This window comes from Salmo trutta, chromosome 6 (assembly GCF_901001165.1).
Source record: "Salmo trutta chromosome 6, fSalTru1.1, whole genome shotgun sequence".
NCBI classification, from domain to species: Eukaryota; Metazoa; Chordata; class Actinopteri; order Salmoniformes; family Salmonidae; genus Salmo; species Salmo trutta.
Genome location: NC_042962.1, coordinates 17,661,227 through 17,679,768, shown reverse-complemented (window position 1 = coordinate 17,679,768; position 18,542 = coordinate 17,661,227). Strand labels below are relative to the sequence as shown.

Genomic DNA, 18,542 nt, shown 5'->3' with positions numbered 1-18,542 from the left:
CGGCCCGCAGCCCGGAACCTCCTGAGACGGCCCGCAGCCCGGAACCTCCTGAGACGGCCCGCAGCCCGGAACCTCCTGAGACGGCCCGCAGCCCAGAGCCTCCAGCGGCGGCCCGCAGCCCGGAGCCTCCAGCGGCAGCCCACAGCCCGCAGCCCGGAGCCTCCAGCGGCGGCCCGCAGCCCGGAACCTCCACGGTTATGTGGACTGCATTTGAGCCGCCATAGACAATTATCACCCTCCCTACCCTCCCTTTTGTTTTGTGGTGTTTTTTTTGGTTTGTTGCATTCGGAGTGCACATTTGGGGGGGGGGGGGGGTACTGTCACGTCCTGACCCTAGTAAGATGTCATTTTCTATATTAGAGTAGGTCAGGGCGTGACAGGGGGTGTTTTGTGTTTTTCTATGTATTCTATTTCTATGTTTAAGTTCTAGTTTTTCTATTTCTATGTTGGGGTTGTTTGGGTTAATCTCCAATTGGAGGCAACTGATCCTCGTTGCCTCTGATTGGAGATCATATTTAAGTAGGGTTTTTTTCTCTTCCTGTTTTGTGGGTTATTATATTTTGAGTAGTGTGTTTTCTCTCTGCGTCACGGTTTGTTGTTTTTGTGTTTCAAGTATTAGTGTATTGCATTTCAGTTTCACGTTAAATAAAATATGTGGAACTACGAACACGCTGCATTTTGGTCCGATCCTTCTAACAACCGTGACACAAGCAAAGAGGCACTGAGTTTGAAGGTAGGCCTTGAAATACATCCACAGGTACACCTCCAATTGACTCAAATTATGTCAGTTAGCCTATCAGAAGCTTCTAAAGCCATGACATTTTCTGGAATTTTCCAAGCTGTTTAAAGGCACAGTCAACTTAGTGTATGTAAACTTCTGACCTACTGGAATTGTGATACAGTGAATTATAAATGAAATAATCTGTCTGTAAACAATTGTTGGAAAAATTACTTGTGTCATGCACAAAGTAGATGTCCTAACCAACTTTCCAAAAATATATTTTGTTAACAAGAAATTTGTGGAGTGGTTGAAAAATGAGTTTTAATGAATCCAACCTAAGTGTATGTAAACTTCCGACTTCAACTGTACATACACTAGTCACTTTAATAATGCTTATATAATGTTTACATACTGCTTTACTCATCTCATATGTGTATACTGTATTCTATTCTACTGCATTTTAGTCAATGCCACTCCGACATTGCTCAATCTAATATTTATATATTTCTTAATCCCATTATTTTACTTTTAGATTTGTGTGTATTGTTGTGAATCGTTTCTATATACTACTGCACTGTTAGATACTACTGCACTGTTGGAGCTAGGAACACAAGCATTTCGCTACACCCGCAATAACATCTGCTAAATATGTGTATGTGACCAATACAATTTGATTTGATTTACAAATACACACACACACACACACACACACACACACACACACACACACACACACACACACACACACACACACACACACACACAGAGACAGACACGCGCATGCACACACACACATGCTGGAGGAATGCTGCAATTGGTAATTGTAGCCACAGGGCAGCATTTAGTATTTTTCATGAGGAAGTTGACCCCAAAGTGCCTTTCACTCTCTATTGCTAAACTAAGAAATGGCTCTACGTTTTCAAGCCCCAGTACCACAGCTCTCTGTCAGCTGTCATCTTTACCCATCCCATGTCTGCTCTGGGCTTTCTTTACATGAACAATAATGTCAAATAGGGGAATAGTTTTCAACTAAATGGTTTTGTTAAACATGATGACATACGACAATCCTCTGAAGTATCAGCAACTGTGTTTTTTGTTTGATTGATCATCATTTTATATCAAAATGAAATTATATCAAAATTAGATCGAGCAACATTTACAAACAAAATTATACGAGCAGAAATATGCGTTCACATGAGGCCATCATTCATAAGGTTATTACGGTACATTTCAGACTGGATACTTACATTTATAGATTTATTGCATATAATTGCTGTTCTATCTTCATCTCCATAATGCCCCATACCTACTGACAAATGGTGAAATAAATCATGTGTGATTTTTAAATTCATGACCTTTCGTTTGAGGGGAGTTTATGTAAATCAGGTGTAGCGTAGTGGATCCCTTCAGACCAGCTATCCATTTCATTATGATTGATGTGAATTTATGCATTTTTATGGCCCAAAAATATCACTATGGCAGAATGAGTTAAGTGGAATTAAATTGATTGTGTTTTTGTCTGTGCATCTTGACCATTGAGATCCTTTTGCTAGTTTGTCTTCAGGTTACCTCATCTAAACTACAAGCACCAACCCATTTCTACTTAACGAATGCCTTCTCTTTTCCAAAAACACGATACCCTAGGCCAGTCGTTCCCAAACTGTGGGGTGTGAGGGGTCGGCAGGGTTTGGCGGAGTAAGGAACTTAGTCCGGCTTTCAACTTACTCTTAAAAGTTGTAATAATAAAATGCACAAGGTCAAATTTTTTAATTGGTTAGTGCATCATCAGTTTTCCTCTGGTCATGTCAGTCATTGCATACCTTCATAACTTGTCAGAAATGTCCAGATCAACTAGCCCATGTCAGATAATGTTTTTAAGCTACGTTTTTTAGCCCATAGATTTAGTTGGGCTAAATTTTTAGCCCATCTTTGAGTCACTCAAATATCACATGAATACACATTAGACATGCCAAAATGTATAGAATTGCAAGAAGATTTGCTTTAAAACTGCAAAATGTTATCTGCAACCTTTCACAAAATGTGTGAATTGCAGGAAATAAGTTTTAAACTTATTGTGTATCCACCAACAAGAGGGATGTGAACAGTTTGTGTCTTGAATAGTGCTTTTGCCCATTGAACTGGACGTGGCGTGCGCTGTATGTCACGCCGGTTGAAAGGAGAGGACCAAGGTGCAGCGTGGTGAGCGTACATATTCTCTTTATTCAACAAGACGCCGAACAAAACAATATAACTCTACCCAACAAACCATGAAGCTAAAGGCTATGTGCCCTAAACAAAGTCAACTTCCCACAACCCAAGGAGGGAAAAAGGGCTACCTAAGTATGGTTCCCAATCAGAGACAACGATAGACAGCTGTCCCTGATTGAGAACCATACCCGGCCAAAACATAGAAAATAAAGAACATAGAAAAAGGAACAGAATGCCCACCCTAGTCACACCCTGGCCTAACCAAAATAGAGAATAAAACCCTCTCTATGGCCAGGGCGTGACACTGTAGGCAACATTTTTGTGGTGCAAAAGAGCAGACATATGTGCTAAAAATACAGTGAACCCCATTTTAATCTGGCAGCTTGATATTATTTTGAACTTTTTTTCAACTGTGTGCAATGTAAATCCTGCTGCCAGATTTTGGTTTATTGGCACAACAAAAATGTCAAAATAATATTATGTCCTGAATTTAAAATGAGTGAGTAGATAATTTCACAGTTCGCCCACTGATTTTCCTGAAGAAAATGCATTTGTCTCATCAATGGTGCATAGGCCTACAGATAAGAGCTTTTGGACATTATTAAGTAGCTGGATATGTTTCACCTCCACTTAATTGCTTATGATTGATTTTATGTTTGCCAGAGATATTGTTTTGCTGGAAAATGATTTCCTCCACTCCGTCAAATATTGACACAGTTCCAGCTCTGTGAGTCATACGAGATGCTTCCCTCAAGATCACCACACAGCAAATGTAAATGTACCAATCACTCCAACACATAGTGGACAGAATGGCCTAGATCTTAAACAAGAGCTATATCTGTATAGAAACATATCATATTTTTGATGTGGGTAAAGGATTCGTATAGATCTGTGGACGAGAGTTCCATCTTCTATATGATGATCACCTCTCATTATGAAACATAATGGGGAGCATTAATCATTGGTGGACATTGGGAACACATTGTGACCATAGAGGACTTACATCATGATATTCGCCTGCTAAGATCACAGCCATATACTGTATATATTAGGCTCTTCTGATGACGGGGCACTTATGCAAGGCAGTCATGTGATGTTCCCTGGCCGTGCATCAAATCCTCCAGCCTCACAGAGACATAATGCTGGTGCCTACGTGCACATACTACACGTCTATCAGTACATTAACTGAATGTGCCGTAGTGTGTGTGTGTGTGTGTGCGTGTGTAATGTGATACAAGCAACGCCAAGAGGAAACAAACAACATGTTGACACAGAGATTCACATCACTTCTATCATATTGTCTCTCCTTCAACAGAACGCAATCACACACCACATGCCATTCAAAGAGCGCTGCCATGTTGGCCTCTCATGAGTATACCGTTTCCATGTCTGAAAGCTAGCCGTCCGCTAATCTCATGGCTAACTGTCGTAGTCATAATTGATAACCACATACTGGTAACTGCCAAAATAATGGAAACACTTGTATAGCCCAACACCTTATTAAGAAGCTTTATGTTGGTGTTTCCTTTATTTTGGTAGTTACATTTATTTCATTTTTTTTAATGTAACCTTTATTTAATGTCAGTAAAGAACATATTCTTATTTACAATGACAGCCTACCCCGGACGACGCTGGGCCAGTTGTGCGCCGCCCTATGGGACTCCCAATCACAGCTGGATGTGATACAGCCTGGAATTGAACCAGGGTCTGTAGTGACACCTCTAGCACTGAGATGCAGTGCCTTAGACCACCGCACCACTCGGGAGCCCAACATGTACATCCTCCTCCAGCTCGGAATGTCAGTATGGTTTGACTGAATCATGGAATACCAGTCCTGCCTGTTGAGTCATGGTGTGCCCTCAAGGGCGCCATGAAATCGATACACTGACCGGAAAGGACTGCTAGCACGCCATTCACCTGTGTGTGTGTGTGTGTGTTTTTGGCTGTGTGTGTGTTTGTGTGTCGTGTTGGTGTTCCTCTGTAATGTATGCTGATACATATCATTAGTGTGTGTCCTGTACATATGTAACAGTGTAGGTTCCGTCCCTCTCTTCGCCCCAACCTGGGCTCGAACCAGGGACCCTTGCACACATCAACAACTGACACCTCACGAAGCATCGTTACCCATCGCGGCACAAAAGCCGCGGCCCTCGCAACGCAAGGGGAAACCCTACTTCAAGTCTCAGAGTGAGTGACGTCACTGATTGAAACGCTATTAGCGCGCACCACCGCTAACTAACTAGCCATTTCACATCGGTTACACATACAGAAGAACTATGTGTTATTCACCTGAGGCTGTGTGTGTGAAAATGTTGTCTTGAGCATAGCAGCAGGAAGTAAAATTCTGAATACAAATATTACAATATTAATACATTTCTCTCTCACTCATCTTGAGGACATATGGTCTTGAGGACATATGGTCTTGAGGACATATGGTCTTGAGGACATATGGTCTTGAGGACATATGGTCTTGAGGACATATGGTATGGTATGCTACTGTTGACATGTGGTTAACCTGTACATGTCAAGTTACATACAGTTATGTTAAGGAGACAGTCTACTGTCATGCCATTCACTGGTGTGTCTGACAAGCCCTTCAGCGATGTGTACTGCTGACTGACAATGTTTTACCTGTGCGTAGCATGTACAAGCCTGCTCTGAGATTTGATACAATGTTCAGAACGACATAACTCGCTCCACATTGTCCAGGAGGCCTTGTAAGACGTGTTGCCTGGCTCATACATAGGAGTGCGTGAAGTAGTGTAGTGCAAAAGACAAGGAGCCCACTGCCACCATAGGCCTTCTGTCAACTGATAAGCACTGTATTAGTACTGTAGTATTAAATCTGGCACTAAACGGAACAGGTCGTTCTATATTGGCAGTGGTTGCTATACAATTGTTCCTGATGTATGGCCAGTTGCTATTCCGCTTTCCTTGTTGTCCATCATCACTACCTGACATACAACAAACAGCGTAATTACACTACAGTTGTAGTGGACGGGTTGTATGAGGACTATGTGTTGACTCATGATAGTATCACGCCGTTTGTCTTTTTCTAAAAGCTACAGACTTTTTTCAAACTTAGCTGTTGTGCACCATGCCATTTGATTAAGTGAGATGAATGTTTCATACAAACATGAAAGAGTAAACTGATAGTGTTTAACCACAAAGGATGCATTGGCTATAAAAGCATCTGTCGGGCAGGTTAAACAAAAAGTGTCGCTAGGATCAACCACTGTCTTAAGGATATGTTAACCTTTTCTGCTGTTCCCATGGCAACCTTTAAGGGTGGAGGGATATATGAAGTACATAAATGTGAAGAGGGAGCATTTTACACACTACTGCCGGTCAATCAGTGCATGTGAATACCTCATCTACTGATATCACCAATGCAATTTCCACTGGTTTGATCTCATACAACTAACTCTTGACACCAAACATCCTTTTTTTCAAGGATATGTCTAAAACTGAAAGTGTTCTCTCTCTCTCTCTCTCGTTGTAGAATTGAAATGAACTAATCTGGGACTTCAATGCAAATCTACCGATACGTCCAAACCTGAAGTTTCTTTGAGATAAAAAATGACTGCAATAGAATATCTATCAAGGCCCATATGTTAAGGGACAAGGGATTCAATTAATTAATGAATCATCAAGCTTTGAATCAGCTGTGTGGTTTTAGGGCAAAAAAAAACAAATCGTGCACCCCTTGGGGTCCCCAAGACCGAGTTTGGGAAACACTGTGCTTCACACTGAAGCTCCAGACAAGAGGAGATATTTCATTGTTAGGCTTTAATGTTCTCCAAATCTTCAGCTCCTGGCAAGAAAGGATCTAGATCAATAGTTTGAGAGAAAGAGAGAGAGAGAGAGAGAGATAGAGAATAGCCATGGACAAATGAGAGAAAAAGAGAGATTGGCGAGAGAGAGAGAGAGAGAGAGAGAGAGATGCACTATAAAAATAATAACAGGCAGTCACATATTTCGGTGGGTGTTAAAAATATGTTGCTGAGGTAGCAAATGTTTATAACATGCCATTGCATAACTTTAACTGAAATGTCTCACTCAGTGTATAAGAGAAGGCTCCCAAGCAGATCCACTGTTGGTGATTGGCCTACATATTCACCTTAGTTCAGGAATGCTTTTCTACACCAATTTCACAATGAATGCAATTTATCTTTGGATGAATTCCAATGTGTACACTGTGTAAAAACAAAGACATGTGTTTCCAAGTTATGACATAAAACCTTTTGATGTGTGCAATACTTTTTTGAAGGTTTGACATTTTAAGCTGATCTACTTTCTTACAACTACAGACTAATCAAGATATGCATGGCTTTTATTGAAGCTATAGGCCTATGGCTTTATATATGGCTATAGGCCTATGGCTTTATATATAATTAAAATGCTAACATACATTATAGGCTACATTATTACCTGGCATTGTTAGCAATTTAACCTTTTTTCCAGAATGTTGTATCTCTAAGATAAATAACCATGTAATGAAAGCAGACTTACCTTAATTGCAGAATGAATGTACAGCCTTTTCCAGAAAAAAGACCCTGTGTTTTTCTTTCCAAGCATTGCTGATCTAAAGCCAAAAATAGGCTTATGTTTAGATCAGCAATATTAATATTATTATAATTTTATTGTTTTGCCTGTTGACCTTTATTACCAATGTGTGTAATTTAATTCCCTTTCTAAGTCGTAGTTCTTGTCTAGTATTTTAACTGAAATGTAAAGCATTGGTTAAAGCTCCAACATTGCTGCACTGCACTCCCTACCCATGCCTCTTTGATTGTGTTCCTGTCTTTGTATTTAAACATCCGGGTTTTCCCACTGACTGTGCTTACTCTGGCTTACTCCCCCTCTCAGAAGCCATTTTGGACTCAGTTCAGTTTCTTGCATGTGAATATCGGACCCTGTCCTCAGTCATTCACCACTACACACTAGAAAAGGTTAACGCGCACCGCGGAGCGAGAAAATTGTTTCTTTTAAACATCGAGTTTATTTTAGCTTGTCGATTTTACATCCTGGATTCGACCGATCCTTTCCCAATGGATTTGTTTATATTTAAAACTTGTTTTTAGCCCGTGCAATTTTGTTGCATTGGGGGGGGCTGTACACACAAAAGCAACACAAACTCTTGGTGCGGTGGACATCGAAGGCCTTGGGACATTTGGCTCGTGTTGTGCTATCATCTTTTTAAATGTTCGCAAAGGAAAATAGGTTAAAAAGGAGAACATCTGGTGTGTTTCTTTTTAATTAAAGGAATATGTTTGCTTCCTGTCTGACTTTTGCACTTCTGGGAACTTTTTGTGCAGGTAAGCACCCTATTTATGTAATAGGCTATCGCTTACTCTTAGGGTTTGTGAATTGGCAATCAGAATGTATTCAGTGATTTCACACTGTAACAGAAAAGCAGAACACCAATTCTGATTATTCTAATGTACCCAAACCAGGGATAACGTGCTGTAGGTAGTCGCTTGACTATTGATATTGGCTCTATCGAATGGTACAAAAACGACACATTTAATGGCATTAAAATAGCTAAGGCAATAATTAAATGGATAACATTTTGTATGTTTATTATTTTGAGTATTGATGCGAAAGGTTATTTAGGCTTTTCGGTGCATTGGTTCACTGTAGATCAATAAGTAATTCGCGACAACATACAATTTCGAATGAGTTTGATACATTGTTATGGTAAATCTTCAATGATTAGTCATTAAAATATAAGTGTCGCATTTATTTGAATGACAGCTTATCGTATTTGGCTGAAATGTGAAAGAAGGACCGACGATTAAGTCATGTGGCCTCATGTTGCAAAGATATCATTGCTTAAGAAGTGTTTGCGACTCTATTGGAAATGCATAGATGGAGAGACACAAGGTGATGCATTTGGAAGTGTTTACACGTGTATTAGACTTATCAGTGTATTTTGACCTGTGTAGACTAAATTAAACCACATGATAGATCTTCAATCTCCATTGAAGCGCGCTGACAGAGGTGTTGAAATTGATGTGAATGATGCTTAGAATTCCACTTATTTCTCACAGCCCACATCACTTGTAGCGTAATTGTTAATTAATGTATTCTTTGGCATGTATTCTTTCAGAGCAGTAGGATGAGGGAGTACTCCAAATAACTAATATATATATTTATATATATATTTTTTTCTACTCTGGATTTCCACGCGAAATGGGATTGTTCATGTCCTCATTATCTAGTTCAGTGACGCATACATTTAGGCCTATATACCTGTAGGCTCGCAGATTTCATTTTTGGCAATTTGTTTATCACTGCTGCTTTGTTGTGTAGTTCCCTCCTTGTTTAGTCGACTTTGGGGGAGGGGTGCGTATGGGGTTGGGGTGAAAATGACTGGTGTTTATTTTCGCTTTTGCTGAAATAAAATGATTTATTTCTCTTACCTGAGAAATGTATAAATCATGTTAATGAATCCGTTTGGGATGAATGGTAACCATAACCATACACAATCGGACACACATTATTTGTCATTTGGCTGCATGATTGTTGTCAAACACTATCCTAACATCTCTGATATTTTGTTAATTGGTTAAAGTGGTAATTCTTGATACTTAGCCAATGCATTTAACAGTTACTTGGTTAGCCTACATATTGAAGTGCTGATATTGTTTCATTTTCCATCTCTTCACCTTAGTAGTTCTTGGAATTTCTGCAATTTTCTAATTCAAAGATTTGTTGTGAATGACGGTAGTCCGCTATTTGATTATGGTGCCATGGTTGTTGCAAACTTCAGACTGTGATTGAAAGGAAAATGGTTATTGCTTCAAAAGAAAAATAGAATTCGACAGAAGAGCGGCTGACAGAGAAAGCCACTGTTACTATTTGACTATTTCTTTTCATGAATGAGTTTCAAGATTCAGTTATGTCATGAGGTTTTCAATAACCTACAATTTCATACAAGGAGCGTTTTGATAAGTGTGGCTGTGGGGAACCTACAGGACTTTTCTCAGCACGTGGGACCAGCTATTTTGTATCTCCATGACATTTCAGCTGAGTACAGTCAAAGAAGTCAGTTCCATTTCTTTCTGAATAACTTTGAACTGATTAAGGATGTATTTTTGTATAGGGTTCTTACTGACCCAGTTCAAATGCCTCATCGCCTGTTGCTTACTATGGTTTTCACACTGAAAGCAAAGCCAGTCAAAAATCGTAATCCCTTCAACCATCTAATCGTAAAGATCACTAGTTATTTGATAGTAGCGTTGGGCACTATTCAGATTTTCATACTGTGCCTGTGCCATCCCGGGATAGACGGTATTACCGGCAGTGCACACAAGGCTTCCTTTTTTCCCCGCACGAAAAACAAAAACAGGCCAAAAAACGTTGCTTACCAGAACGATAACAACATGATAGCAAGTATGGAATCCCCACAGTGGATGCTAGGTAAATGCTAATGAGCGCATGCAAACATTCACTACTAAGACGGATGACAAGCCAGCTCATAAAGTTACGCATGTATCTCAAAATTCAGTTTGCAGCACTCACAAAAAAGAAAATGAGGATCTTAATCCAGGAGGTGATTGTCTCTGCTGCTCTTACCAAGAAGCTTGATCCTGGAAAGTTAACGTTAGCAAAACCCAGCTGGAGAGAGATTTATCTGGCGCAACTTAAATAATTATAGAGTACCAGTCAAGTTTGGACATACCTACTCATTCCAGGGTTTTTATTTATTTTTTACTATTTTCTACATTGTAGAATAATAGTAAAGACATCAAATCTATGAAATAACACATGGAATCATGTAGTAACCAAAAAAGTGTTAAACAAATCAAAATATATTTTAGATTTTTCAATCAAATTTTATTGGCACGTACACGTGTTTAGCCGATGTTATTGCAGGTGTAGCAAAATGCTTGTAGCCACCCTTTGCCTTGATGACAGCTTTAAACGCTCTTGGCAGTCTCTCAACCAGCTTCACATGGAATGCTTTACCAACGGTCTTGAAGGAGTTCCCACATATGCTGAGCAGTTGTTGGCTGCTTTTACATTTTATTTTATTTACATTTAACCTTTATTTAACTAGGCAAGTCGGATAAGAACAAATTCTTATTTACAATGACGGCCAAACCCGGACGACGCTGGGCCAATTATGCGCCGCCCTATGGGACTCCCAATCACGGCCGGATGTGATATAGCCTGGATTCAAACCAGGGATTGTAGTGATGCCTCTTGCACTGAGATGCAGTGCCTTCGACTGCTACGCCACTCGGGAGCCCTTCCGTCACGCTGCGGTCCAACTCATCCCAAACCATCTCAATTGGGTTGAGGTCGGGTGATTGTGGAGGCCAGGTCATCTGATGCAGCACTCCATCACTCTCCTTGGTCAAATAACCCTTACGCAGCCAGGAGGTGTGTTGGGTCATTGTGCTGTTGAAAACAAATGGTAGTCCCACTAAGCGCAAACCAGATGGGATGGCGTATTGCTGCAGAATGCTGTGGTAGCCATGCTGGTTAAGTGTGCCTTGAATTCTAAATAAATCACAGACGTGTCACCAACGAAGCACCATCACACCACCTCCTCCATACTTACGGTGGGAACCACACAAGCAGAGATCATCCGTTCACCTACTCTGCGTCTCACAAAGAGACGGCGGTTGCAACCAAAAATCTCAAATTCGGGCTCATCAGACCAAAGGACAGATTTCCACCAGTCTGTCCATTGCTCGTGTTTCTTGGTCCATGCAAGTCTCTTCTTCTTATTGGTGTCCTTTTAGTAGTGGTTTCTTTGCAACAATTTGCCCATGAAGGCCTGATTTCACGCAGTCTCCTCTGAACAGTTGATGTTGAGATGTCTGTTAATTGAACTCTGTGAATCATTTATTTGGGCTGCAATCTGAGGCTGGTAACACTAATGAACTTCTCCTCTGCAGCAGAGGAAACTCTGGGTATTAACTCTGGACAGACAAATCTGTTTTGAGGTGTGCTGATCTCAAAGAAGAACATTCGTGAGACACAGAAAAAGTGAAAAGATGCTGGAGGAGTGCTTGATGCCATCTGTCAAGCATGGAGGCAATGTGATGTTCTGGGGGTGCGTTGGTGAAGGTAAAGTGGGAGATTTGTACAGGGTAAAAGGGATCTTGAAGAAGGAAGGCTATGACTCTATTTTGGAAGGCTATGACTCTAACATCATGCCATACCCTGTGGACAGTGCTTAATAGGAGCCAATTTCCTCCTACAACAGGACAATGACCCTAAGCACAGCTCCAAACTATGCAATAACTATTTAGAGAAGAAGCAGTCAGCTGGTATTCTGTCTATAATGGAGTGGCCAGCACAGTCACTGCATCTCAACCCTATTGAGCTGTTGTGGGAGCAGCTTGACCGTATGGTATGTAAGAAGTGCCCATTAAGCCAATCCAATTTGTGGGGGGTGCTTCAGGATGCATAGGGTGATCAACGACGAGACAACCTATAGGGAAGAGGTCAGAGACCTGGCCGGGTGGTGCCATAATAACAACCTATCCCTCAACATAACCAAGACTAAGGAGATGATTGTGGACTACAGGAAAAGGAGGACCGAGCACGCCCCCATTCTCATCGACGGGGCTGTCGTGGAGCAGGTTGAGAGCTTCAAGTTCCTTGATGTCCACTTCACCAACAAACTAGAATGGTCCAAACACACCAAGACAGTCGTGAAGAGGGCACGACAAAGCCTATTCCCCATCAGGAAACTAAAAAGATTTGGCATGGGTCCTTAGATCCTCAAAAGGTTCTACAGCTGCAACATCGAGAGCATCCTGACTGGTTTCATCACTGCCTGGTACGGCAATTGGTCGGCCTCTGACCGCAAGGCACTACAGAGGGTAGTGCGTACGGCCCAGTACATCACTGGGGCTAAGCTACCTGCCATCCAGGACCTCTACACCAGGCGGTGTCAGAGGAAGGCCCTAAAAATTGTCAAAGACCCCAGCCACTCCAGTCATAGACTGTTCTCTCTACTACTGCATGGCAAGTGGTACCGGAGTGCCAAGTCTAGGACCAAAAGGCTTCTCAACAGTTTTTACCCCCAAGCCATAAGACTCCTGAACAGGTAATCAAGTGACTACCTGGACTATTTGCATTGTGTGCCATCACTGTAACTATACATTCATGTACATACTACCTCATTCAGCCCGACTAACCGGTGCCTGTATATAGCCTCGCTACTGTTATTTTTCACTGTCTTTTTTACTGTTTTTATTTCTTTACTTATCTATTGTTCAACTAATACTCTACTAATAGGTCTACTACACCTGTTGTATTTGGCACACGTGACAAACTTTGATTTGAAATCTCTTCAGATTACCTCAACAAATTGACAACTAGAATGCCAAAGGTCTGCAAGGCTGTAATTGCTGCAAATGGAGGATTCTTTGACGAAAGCAATTGACGAAAGCAAAGTTTTGAAGGACACAATTATTTCAATTCAAAATCATTATTTATAACCTCTTTCCTATTCATTTTGCAACTCACTTCATGTATGTTTTCATGGAAAACAAGGACATTTCTAAGTGACCCAAAACTTTTGAACAGTTTTGTGTGTGTGTGTGTGTGTGTGTGTACATACATGCATGCATACATACCCTCGGTATGATTTTCCAATACCGTATGTATTTCAAAATACCCCGAGATACGGTATACTGCCCAACCCTATTTGATAGGTCAATGACAATACCCTTGGTTTCTTGCAAGCAGCAAAAACATTATAGTCCTATGCTGTATGGTCACGCCAATACACAACCAAAACATTTTGGCTACTATTGAACACTCAAATGTTTTCTCCCTATTCTGCACAAGTCAATCACAAGAGACAAGTCATTGTAATGAAACATGCCAAATAACAGCTGCTAGACCATTGGGAGCCAGAATAGTAAATGCTTTTGTGTGTGTGTGTGTGTGTGTGTGTGTGTGGGGGGGGGTGGGCATTAAACCAGCTGTTTTGACTGTGCTGGATGTATTGTGTAATGGTCTCACTGAGTGCATTCTGTGGCTCCCTGGCTAGCAGCAGAGGTAGTAGAATGCAGCTCTGGTCCTCTGCTCTTATCAGCTGATGATCCACTCTGTTGAGACAAAGGAAGCCGGATCCCTGCCCATGGTTCACTTGCTCTCGCTCTCTCACTACTAGCAGGAGATGCTGACCCCGAGTCATAGCATCTCTCCTCACTCCTGTCGATTCATTGGCTTTTGCTGAGTGGAGGAGAGTCTGCGACTGTCCCGGTATCGCCTATGACAGCACAGTGTCAGCTGAGGCAGGGGCTGCGCCCCCCTGTGCAGATTGGCCTTGCCCACCGATCCGTTAGTGTGTGTTTGTGAGCAGGGCTTGGAATGCTGTTAGTGCTCTCTCATCGCAGCTTTACTGAATCAGTAACAATGGTGTGTGTGTGTGTGCTGTGCTGGATTTTCAAAGGTTTGGCCACATGGTGTAGTGGAAATGGGGGAGGGGTGGCTCTGCTAGGATGGATTACTCCTGAGTTGTAATGGCCACTGCTTAACCCGCTCTTCTGTTCTCTACCTTAGAAACATATCTACTAGTTACTGCATATCATCCCCATATTTACCGGTGAATGCATTTATCATATGGATACATTCTATAGTGCATGGACAGGAAATGGGGATGGGGGGAAAACACTGTGGGAAATGGGGGATGGGTAGCCTCTAGCAGGAGAAGGGATTTAAAGTGACAGTGTATTTCCCCCCTTGCCTTGGATTAAAGATGTCGAGCTGTAGGAGATTCATTGCATAGTTGTTTGGGTGAGAATAGGCCAGATATGTTTGTCGGGACAGCTGGGATTGTAATTCTAAGCTCTAGTATTGAAGCATGATGTTTTTCCACAGAAGTAGATTATGTATGTATGTATGTATGTATGTATGTATGTATGTATGTATGTATGTATGTATGTATGTATGTATGTATATTTTTTGTGTAATATACAAACACTACATGACCAAAAGTATGTGGATACCTGCTCGTCGAACATCTCATTTATACATCTGTCAGTAATGGGTGTGGCTGAAATAGCCAAATCCAGTTATTTGAAGGGCTGTCCCCACGTACGTTTGTGTGTGTAATAAATATATATATATATATTAGTGTATTTAGCTAAATGATAAGCTTTGTTTTGGTGTACATCGTTCCCATTGCAGTGTATTTTGAGCTCTTTGCATATTTTTGGCACCATGCATACAGCATCGGCCTACTTTGGTCAAAGGATACCATCTTCAAAATCTCATTTGGAGACGCTTTTTCAAACAGAATGACTGTATGAGCCCATAGATAAGGGTGTGGTTTTGTTTTGAGCTTTTCCCTCAAACCGAAAGCCATAAATCAGTCTTTCTGATAAAAATTACACCATCTTGTTTTTGCTTAGTTTCCTCCAAGCTCTTAAAGAAATTCTCTGGTACTTTAGTATACTTTTTATCCAGTAGTTCTGAAAGTAGCACTCACGAGCTAAAGGTGGTCCCTGAAAATTGCTACTACGTTGCATATGTGCACCACGTCATTGCACTTGCTCTCACATTGCTGTGTTCGCATCTTGCTAGCTGTCACTCAAATTGCGAGGGACTAAAGCTCATTGGCTGGAATGCGAATTGCTAGGGGGCTGGCCCACGTGGGGGGGGAAATGAAGGGAACATGGCACAGCTTCCAGAAAACAGTCGCTTTCAAACTAGGGATTTCGCGGCTAATTGAGGTAAGACAATCATTCTGCTCATATATTATGCATGTATGAAGTACACATCGGCACATCCAATCCAAAGTGAGAGGTTTAAAAAAAAGCGTACTAGTCACCAAAGTTCTGTAGCATGTCTTAGCTTTCTACAATAAGTTAATGAGCACTTAACAAGAGACAGGCTGGAATTCTTCCCTAAAGATCCCAACCTCTGCTTGACTCCATGCTGTTCATTCATCAGCACTTCTATTCATATCGTGTTTGTGCAGTCATTTCCTAGAATGGAACAAAACGAGCAGAAAATCTTCCATTGCATAGAAATCTGTCCCCCCCCTTCCCGGCCTCCCAAGTAGCTCAGCGGTCTAAGGCACTGCATCGCATTGCTTGATCTGTCACTACAGACCCGGGTTGGATCCCAGGCTGTGTCGCAGCCAGCCGTGACCAGGAGACCAATGAGGCGGCGCACAATTGGCCCAGCGTCGTCTATGATAGTATAGGGGAGGGAGTGGCCGGCCGGGATGTCCTTGTCCCATTGCGCTGTAGCGACTCCTGTTGCGGCCCGGGCGCTTGCACGCTGACCTGGTCGCCAGTTGTACGGTGTTTCTTCCGACACATTGGTGCGGCTGGCTTCCAGGTTAAGCGAGCAGTGTGGCTTGGCAGGGTTGTGTTTCGGAGGACGCATGGCTCTCGATCTTTGCCTCTCCCGAGTCCGTACGGGAGTTACAGCGATGGGACAAGACTGTAACTAACAATTTGGATATCACGAAATTGGGGAGAAAAAGGGGTAAAAGCAAAAAAATTACAAATCGGGCCCCAAAATCATTCTCAATGATTGTTGTGAAAGCGACTCTCACATTGTTCAGTTCTTGGAAGAGGAGTTATCGAGACCAATGTTCTCATACGAGTAGCAAGCCTATAGTACATGTACACTTCTTTCTGAAATGATTCAGACCCCTGGACCTTCACCACATTTTGTTACGTTACAGCCTTATTCTAAAATGTATTAAATACATTTTGCCCTTCATCAATCTACACACGATACCCCATAATGACAAGGCAAAAACTATTTTTATAATATATTTTTTAATGTTGGCAAATGTATTACAAATAAAATGGACCTTACTTACGTAAGCATTCAGGCTATTTTATATTAGACTCAAAATTGAGCTCAGGTGCATCCTGTTTCCATTGATCATCCTTGAGTTGTTTCCACAACTGATTGGACATGATTTGGAAGGGCACACACCTGTCTATATAAGGTCCCACAGTTGACAGTGCATGTCAGAGCAAAAACCAAGCCATGAGGTCGAATGAATTGTCCACTGTGTCAATAGACAGATCTGGGGAAGGCCTCCATCATTCTTAAATGGAAGAAGTTTAGAACCACCAAGACTCTTCCAAGAGCTGTCTGCGCGGCTAAACTGAGCAATCTGGGGAGAAGGGCCTTGGTCAGGGATGTGACCAAGAACCCGATGGAGCTCTGTCAGAGTGACCAGCGTTCCTCTGTGGAGATGGGACAACCATCTCTCTGCAGCACTCCACCAATCAGGCCTTTATGGTAGAGTGGTCAGACAGAAGCCACTCCTCAGTAAAAAAGGCACATGACATTCCGTTTGGAGTTTGCCAAAAGGCACCTAAAGGACTCTGACCATGAGAAACAATATTTTCTGGTCGAGATGAAGCCAAGATTGAACTCTTTAACCTGAATGCCAAGCGTCACATCTGGAGGAAACCTGGCACCATCCCTACGGTGAAGCATGGTGGTGGCAGTATCATGCTGTTGGGATGTTTTTCAGTGGCAGGGACTGGGAGACTAGTCTGAATCGAGGGAAAGATGAACAAAGCAAAGTACTGAGATCCTTGATGAAAACCTGCTCCAGAGTGCTCAGGACCTCAGACTGGGGTTAATGTTCACCTTCCAACAGGACAACAACTCTAAGCACACAACCAAGACAACGCAAGAGTGGCTTCGGGACAAGTCTCTGAATGTTCTTGAGTGACCCAGCCAGAGGCCGGACTTGAACCCGATCGAACTTCTCTGGAGAGACCTGAAAATAGCTGTGCAGCGACTCTCCCCATCCGAGCTTAAGGCTGTAATCAGTGCCAAAGGTGCTTCAACAAAGTTCCGAGTTAAGGTTCTGAATACTTATGTAAATGTTATATATATATATATATATATATAAACATTTACATATCTCATTATGGAATATTGTTTGTGGATTGATAAGTGGAAAAAACGTTCTAAAATGGGTTAAAATAAGGCTAACAAAATGTTAGAAAAGTCAAGGGGTCTGAATACTTTCCAAATGCACTGTAGGTCTATTGTACAAAATATGCTGTGACCATGACCGAATTAGCACACTCAGCATCCGTACAATGTAAATAGCTGAAGGGAGACCTTTTCTTCTCGTCATCACCACCTCCTGTCAGTGACTCGCAAGCAAAAGTCTCATTTTTCAGAGCGGTGTTCAGAATCGGACACAACACCCAGCAGAGAAAGAGAGAAATAGTTTGGGCCTACCTGTGAGTGCGATTAGCACCTCCTGTGAAATTTCCTTCTGATGTTGCCCACAACACGAGATTTGGCGTAGTCCTTCAGAACATGTTGAGCAAACACAGGAAGAAATGTATACAATGCATCGGTCGCTTGCCTTATGTAGTTGGCGTCGGTCCCTGAAAGTGGAGAAATGTGGCTTCCATTAATCTGTCGGTTTTACTCTGGCTTCTTTCCTAATTAACTGCACATCTCAAAAACCCACAGTATGAATCGGGCTAATTTGGTAAACGAAGATCAAAAAAACTGGTTGCAACTTGAATGTCCTTGTATCTCCCCTCAGCATGAGCCTTCCATGTTTGACTCTGCTGCTACTGCGGCTTGGCACCAATTGCGCCTTTTGGAAGGTTTGAACCGAAGTTACCGTGCC

General features: G+C 41.9%; 1 protein-coding gene across 1 annotated transcript in view; it reads left to right on the top strand.

Moving 5' to 3' along the window:
- Positions 1-7,799: 7,799 nt before the first annotated feature.
- Positions 7,800-18,542, top strand: part of LOC115195559 (activin receptor type-2B) — a 60,607-nt gene continuing 49,864 nt past the window's right edge. Inside the window, exon 1 of the mRNA XM_029755534.1 lies at positions 7,800-8,247. Within this exon, the coding sequence (XP_029611394.1) occupies positions 8,199-8,247 (49 nt within the window). The 5' untranslated portion in view covers positions 7,800-8,198. The remainder of the gene's footprint in view (positions 8,248-18,542) is intronic.